We start from the raw sequence: 7,414 nt of genomic DNA, 5'->3' as shown, positions 1-7,414 counted from the left end.
ATCGTCGAGTATTCCGTCGAGTCAAGTGTAGTAAGCCTTTGACAGCGTTAAGCCAGAGAGAAGACCACTGTCAACAGCGCCGCGCATAAAAAAGCAACCACAACCAAATCCACTAAATATCCTCCACGTGTCCTTTCTCCCCATACTCGAACCGCACAATCTCGATAAAAACCCGGTTTCACAAAAAAATCATAAAAATCATAAATAAAGAAGTAAATAAACAGTAGAATATCTTTTTGACTGAATTAATTAAAAAACTAAAATTAAAAAAACGATTAAAATCACATTTTATTTGTTTCCAATTTCCATCGAATAAAAACACCGCGTCTTGCATCGCTCCGTTTCGTGTCGCCTCTTGGCGGTTTTAACCTTTTTTTTTTTCTTCTTTCGGTTTCGAACATTCACTCTCTCACTCTTCTCTCTCTATCTCTTCAATTCACCACTGTGACAGATTCCATTTCCAAAACCTAGTTCTTCGTCTTCTAAGGTTAGATCTCGATCTTCACTCTGCTCTTATTTTTAATCCTTTCGTTTTTTTATTTTCTCTGTTTATCGATTGATTCGTTCGAGGTTTTTTTTTTTTTTTTTACATTTCGATTTAGTTCTTCGTTTCTACTATCTTAATAACTTTGCATGCAGTTTTTCAGTTTACTCATCGATTGCTTCGTTATTGCAGTACAGTAGTGCTTTTCACTGTTTTTATTTATGTTTCGTGTCGATCGGAGCCTTGGCATTTTTCCGAGAAACACGTAGCTGTCGATGATGTTTATTAATAAGTTGTTCGCATAATGCTGTTAATTGAAAGTTCCCTTTAGCATTGCTTCTTTTTAATATGGGAGGACATGTTTTTTTTTTTGTTGCGGTACTTCGTTTTAATCTGGATTATGTTTGTAGTTATTGATGTGATTTAATACGAGCAGAAATAATTGTAATTTCTGGTTGTTTCAGTCAGTTTTAGTGTGGCTGAATGTGTTGTCTGAAGCAAAAAAATGTTGATTGTATTTTGTGATTTTGCAAGGGGACTGGAATTTGGTAAATGTAGTCCCTAGAATTTAAAGCTGTCGATCAGTTTAGTCGTTCTGTTAAACAGTTTGATAAATTCTGATGAATCTGGATCATGAGATATAGGTTTATCTAACGATTAAACGGATTTCTGGAAACGTCTTTTAGCTGATCGAACCCTAAGCAATGTCTTGGCACAGCATTTCTAACTACATTTGATTTGATGACAGAGATTAAATTGATTGATGATGGTTTTCAATTTCAGGGATTAATTTTGCGATTCATAAATTTAGCGAACCACATTGTCTAAACCTTACAGTTTTGTGGAATAAAATGGTACTAAAAAACTGTTATGGGTGGGACAATATCAATAAGTTGTGTCAGTAGTATTTTTATGTGTCCTCTGTATGCTGGGTGGGGGTAAAATGTGATTGGTAATCATTGATTTTGTGTGAATAGAAAAAACACTGACAAAAAGCTAGTAGGTAGTCGGAGATATGAAAATTGTGAATTGGGTAATCAAGTCAAAGAGCTTTTTGGGTATTATTTTAGAAGTGAAATAGATGAACTTTTGTTTTGGTTCTAACTTCTACTATATGGATTTTTGGTGGTATGCATTCTTGATTCAAGGAGATCAGTTTACAGTATTGCTTATGGACTAGTTTTACTGCACAGATACTGATATGAGCTTCCAAAACGGATTTGTTTATTATCTCACTTCCGATTATTAAAGTTAGTGATGTCCTGCACTGGCAATAAAGGCTGGAAGTGATTGAGGACAGGGGCTGTCCCTGCAAGATGTATTGATGCTCTGATAAGTATGGGTTTAAGGTAAAGTGGATGGATCCCTAGATGCTACAACTAGGATCCATAGATTTGTTTGTGTAGATGGAATGGTGGTGCATGAGTAGGTTCTCCCAATCTAATACGGCAGAAATGCAGTTACAAAGGTGGGTCCTTCGTATAGAAAAGGCTTACCTTAGGTTAGTGGGAATTGGTGTTTAATCCCATGTAATCAGGTTTTAGCCATGCAGGGCCATAACAAACACTATGATACAGAATTTATATACACACATTTTTGTCCGGGGATATACAGATTAGCTTGTCTAAAGCTACATGCTTCCAAACACTCTTGTACGAATGTCTAAAATAATTCTTCATTTTTTGCATTTCAATTACGTTCACGCAACCAGTTTTACCGCGGTTACTTATTATTTCCAAGTTTCCGCCCTACAGTTTGTATACACGTGTAATGTATATATCTTTTAGACATGAGTGTTATTTTGCATTTTTAGTTATGCACACATGTTAATGTTAAAGCATGCTTCTGTTCTTGTCTTCATAAACAATTATTATATGTGGGGGTACTAACAGGAGAAAAAAAGAGTAAACTAATGCATGTTGAAATTGTAGGATAATATTCCAGAGAGCATGCGATGGATCGGGAAGAATATCTGCGGAAGTGTTCCAATATGAAATGCCAAAGAGTAAGGATTTTAGTTATTATTTTCACACCTTTAACCTTTAAGCTAATTGATCATATAACCAATGTTGTTAAATAGCGGAATTTAAACAAATTGATATTCTCCCTGTATACACTATTTAGTGTAAAATGTTGTCAAGTAGTGGCTATAGAAGTGCTATAGCACTATTTTGTAGCAGAACTTTAACAGACTACTATTTTCTGCAATCACGATTGCCAATAGTACATTAACCTATCATACTTATTCCCATTTTTCCATATTTTGCCACATTTGAGCAAGTATCTAAGTTGTTCATGGATGGTTATCTATCTTGTGTGTTGTAACTGTATCTAATTTTGCAAGTTATAAATTATTTTGGGATTAAGTGGGACTATGATTGTAGCTATTTTAGTTCATTTCATGGATGGAAATAATTCATCACTGTGATTCTTGGGTTCTGATGACTATTCCAATTCTCACTTTGGGCATGCAATAGAAATTTTATGATTGTACAACATTAATATGCTATTTGAGGCTAAAGATTATGATCATTTCTATACTTTTAGAACTTCATTCAATTTGTTAGAGCTTATTGTTGGAAAATTTGTCAAATGGGAGATTGTTGAATTATGCACGATGGTGTATAGTCATGTAGGGGACTTTATTTGACTCATATGGCTGTTCTATATTGTAGGATCCATATATATGCACAATGTGAAAAATAAGTGATTTTAATTTAGTTTTGTGTTAATTCAATATACTAGATCTTCACAAGCTTCATATTTTGAAATAAGTGTTTTAAGTTGTTTATGTGTGGCCACTTGTGTATATTTATTTCATTTATTCTTATTGACTTCTTTTGCTATTTAAATAATTTGTAAGTGTCAACATGGTAGTGCTTAAAGCATATTATTTATGAAATCTTTTTGAATTTTCCTAGGTTCAGGTGGATGAATCATACGTGCCTTCCCTTCAAGATGATGAAATGGAAATTGAGCATTTGCTTGAAGAACCTAGAAGTGATCATGTTTCATTGGATGGTATGTTGTATTTTACCAAGAATTAGTATTGGTGATTCTGAATTTGCAAATGACTAAAAGTTTTTCTTTTTGATTCTGTCACTTAAAGTCCATTTATTAGTAAATGGAGTTTTAGTTTGACTATTTGTGTTGATCTTTTTTATCTGGCCTGTATTTTGTTGCTGAACAATGTGATAAGGTGAAGTAAAATAGTAAGGTGAAATATTGGAAGAAGTAAGCTTTATGAGAGCCTGAGTATTGTTGATGGAGATTGCTTAGGAGTTCAGAAGTTCTTTACATTTAAAATATTATGTTTGGTTGATAACTTCTTGTGGTTGATAAAGCTGTGTTGGCATTTTCTCATATAATATTTTCTTTCAAGCTTTGGTAGTAATTTCTTATTTGCTTGTGATGTTGTATCTCACCCTCGCGATCTTATGTTTACCATGTTTACCAGGCAGTTTAGCTTCTGACACAGCTTTGAATGACAAGAATGATTTGGAACTGGAGGTACTTGTCTAAACTCAGTTACTGTTGGGGTGATATTGAAGCTAGTAGTCCATGTACTTTTCAATTTAATCTGCACATATTAGTTACTTATTGCTTGAGTCTATCCTTGTGCGCCTAATCTAATGTCAATTGCATGATATTTCCCTGTTTCTGTTTAAACTGTTGTGTCCTTTTGTGTGGGTGTGAATATCTTTGATAAAATATACTGTTAGGTCCTTGATGGGTTCCTGGGCGAGGGATTCCTGGATGATGTTGACATCAATGATCTTGAAGGAACTGATGGTTTCACCGATGTATCTGGAGGGTATTTCTTAGGTAAAATTATCAACTGTCACGATACTATCTTTTCTATGAAGTTTTCACAGGAAAAAAGGATTGTTTTCTGCTTTCTGTTTTTCACATTATAATTTTTTTTTCCAATCTTGCAGATTTTGATTTTGCCAAAGTTGAGTTACTAGGCTCTGGTGCTTATGAAGACTCACTTTTGGAAAACTCAAATTCAGAAAGTCAATCTCCCGGATTAAGTGGAAGTAGCACCGTTGGTGGGGTATCGGAATCAGCAAAAGCACCCAATAGTACACAATCTGAATGCAAAATTGAATCTCTAGATGAGACAGTCACCAATGATACACATGGTGTCTTCAGGAACAATCCAAGTCAACCATCAAATGTAGGTTGCATGTACAACATTTCACTTGATATACAGCATCTGCATGAGCTGAATAATGGTTATCCTTTAGGTGGCAGTATATTGTCTTGTAAGACAGAAAATGTTACTGTTGAGAATTGCCAATCTGCTCCACCTAGAGAGAAGAGATTCCGAAAGCCTACTAAGAGGTATATTGAAGAATCTTCAAATTCGAGGTCAAAAGAAAAAGTACCAACTACAGGTGCAAAAAACAAAAGACGGAGTCTGTCATTATGTAATGAACTTCATACAAAAATGAAAGGATTGAAGAATATTCCAAGTGAAAAGTCTAGTAATGGCAATAGTGAAGTAACTCTTACCGAGTTGCAATGCTGCAAGAAGCTGCCAAAGAAAGAGGTACATTTTTCTTTTTGGGGTATTTATTTTCTCGAGTAAATGAAGATTTTTTTCTGAATTGCCTCCCCCTTTGAAGTCAGAGGGAAGGGGAGAGGTTCTTTAGTTGTATCTGTATAGTTATATATTTTTTAGTTTTATGTTTTCTATCTTCTGGTTTTAGATACTTTTGTGTGTGAATCATATTTGGTGGTCGTTGCGATTTATGTATAAATTTTATTTGTCATGTTGTATTCCTGGTAAATCTAGTCGATTGGCTCCTAATGTATTGATTTCTCAAGTTTGTTTTAATTTTTATGTTTGACTTTGACCTGAATTTGCGTTTGTTATGCCTCCCTCCTGTCTTTGCTCAAAGTGGTGCTTGGCTTCTCTGTACATCTTTTGCAGTTGCAAGAATCGTTAATTATCTTAATCGTGGTCGTACATTCGTGTATCATTAATTGGAACGGAATGGTTTCATGGTTACAGTATGTGTGTTTCATACATGATTAAGTTGTTCTTATGTTGTGAAATGTATGTTCAGAGATGATAACTGCATATCAATACTATTGCCTAATATTTGCGTCTAGGTCTGCTTGTTTAAACTATTCTGCATTCTTTGATAAACCAATTTTGTGTGTGTAGGAATTTGAGTATGACAATGAGCCTTTTTCCTCGGAGGAGTTTGAGGACGAGTTTGAGGAAGAATTTGAGGATGAACGTTCGCCACCAAAAAGAAGTAGATCAAAAGATCGAAGAAAGCATCAAAGGATGTGGACAACTGCCGAAGTGACGAAGTTGGTTGATGGCATATCTGAATATGGAGTTGGTCGATGGACTGATATACAGAGGTTTTTGTTTTCTGCTTCAGGCTACCGAACTCCCACAGATATCAGGGTACTTTACTGAACTTCACGGATTCAGTTGTTACCTTTCTTCCAAATGTTGTTTCCTAAATATGATTTATGCAGGACAAGTGGCGTAACCTTCTCCGAGCTAGTTCTGCACAGAAATTCATTCAGAAAGAGGTTAACTTTCTATTTTCCTTTTCTGAAAGCTACTTTTGTAAATCTGCTATATTTCTGATGTAAATTGTTTTGAGGATAAGTTAATGTAAAAAAATCATTTGGTGTTTGTAGGATGAGGAAAACGACAAGATTTCCCCGCGTTCCTTACCTTTCAGTGTGGCAAGCCGAGTGCTGGAATTGGCTAAAATCCACCCATACCCAAAGCGACGAAACTCAAAGAGATCGTCTGATAGCCAAGTCGGCTCTTCTGTCACAGCCAGTCAAAGCAGTGGTTCTTCTATTAGTCTTGGCAGAAGAAATGTCCGTAGGAAGAAGTGTACTTAGAAGCAAAACTTCATGTGTAAAACTGTCCAGTGAATCATAGTCAAAAGAATCTTGGTTGAATTTTAGGTATAACATTTGCACAATTTTGTACTTTCAAGTAATTTCTGCTTGTATATCTACAGAGCATAGATTTTTCAAATTGTAAACTTAAGGAATCTTTGGTTAGCTTACAGAAGTTTGCAATCTTTAATGCCAAACCCCTTCTGAATTGTGTTAAGGTTTGCAGAGGTTTATCATATTGTTTCTGATTGCTTGGTATTGTTGGATGAAATGCCTTTTCTTTAGAAAAACACCTTTAGAATCAACTATTTTTTCGATGATGTAGAAACTAAAATGTCTTTCACACTTTTTTGGTTAAATTTTTTTTAGAAATTGAGTACTTTTTAAAACGAGCTTAATGGATATCGGGTAGAGATTTTCTCCATTTCTTAAAAGAAATAGAAGACTACATTATTATAGTTTTGAGTATATAAAATGAGTTAAAAGGTAGTGCACTGACAGTGTAAAATAGTTTTACACTGTCATCCAATAGAAAGATATCAATTAGCCATGTCATTAAATTATTTTTTAAATAATAAAATGATGTAATTGGATACATGGTGGTGATTGGTTGACAGTGTAAAAATATTTTACACTGTCAGTGCACCACCCCTTTTCTCATATAAAATTAAATAAATGTCATATGTCATAAAAATACGTGTTATTTATATACTCCCTCCGTTCCACAATGAGTGACCCATTTGGAATAAAATGGTGTCCCAAAATAAATGACCCATTTCAATTTCCAATGCATTTTTTCCAATTCTACTCTCTAATTAATAAAGATTTCACCATTTTCAATACATAATAAGGATACTATAGTAAAAACAATAGTCTTTCTCTTACTTTTATGCACTTTTCTTAAACTGTGTGAAATGGTGTGCTGGGTCACTCATTATGGGACGGAGGAAGTACAAAACTATAATAATGAAGAGAGAAAAAAAATAGAGAGGATCCTGATCCATGATATCACTGACAATGTAAAATCGTTTTACACTGTCATCCAAT

The 7,414-nt window shown here is 34.4% G+C and overlaps 1 protein-coding gene across 1 annotated transcript; it reads left to right on the top strand.

The window, feature by feature from the left end:
* Positions 1-310: 310 nt before the first annotated feature.
* Positions 311-6,663, top strand: LOC131642748 (uncharacterized). Its single transcript, XM_058912965.1, has 9 exons — positions 311-487; positions 2,416-2,489; positions 3,406-3,505; positions 3,942-3,994; positions 4,207-4,309; positions 4,423-5,039; positions 5,661-5,912; positions 5,987-6,043; positions 6,155-6,663. The coding sequence occupies exons 2-9, from the start codon at positions 2,439-2,441 to the stop codon at positions 6,365-6,367; spliced, it is 1,446 nt and encodes a 481-aa protein (XP_058768948.1). The 5' UTR covers positions 311-487; positions 2,416-2,438; the 3' UTR covers positions 6,368-6,663.
* The last annotated feature ends 751 nt before the right edge of the window (positions 6,664-7,414 follow it).

This window comes from Vicia villosa, unplaced genomic scaffold (assembly GCF_029867415.1).
Source record: "Vicia villosa cultivar HV-30 ecotype Madison, WI unplaced genomic scaffold, Vvil1.0 ctg.005755F_1_1, whole genome shotgun sequence".
NCBI lineage: Eukaryota > Viridiplantae > Streptophyta > Magnoliopsida > Fabales > Fabaceae > Vicia > Vicia villosa.
This window is presented reverse-complemented; position numbering and strand designations above follow the sequence as displayed.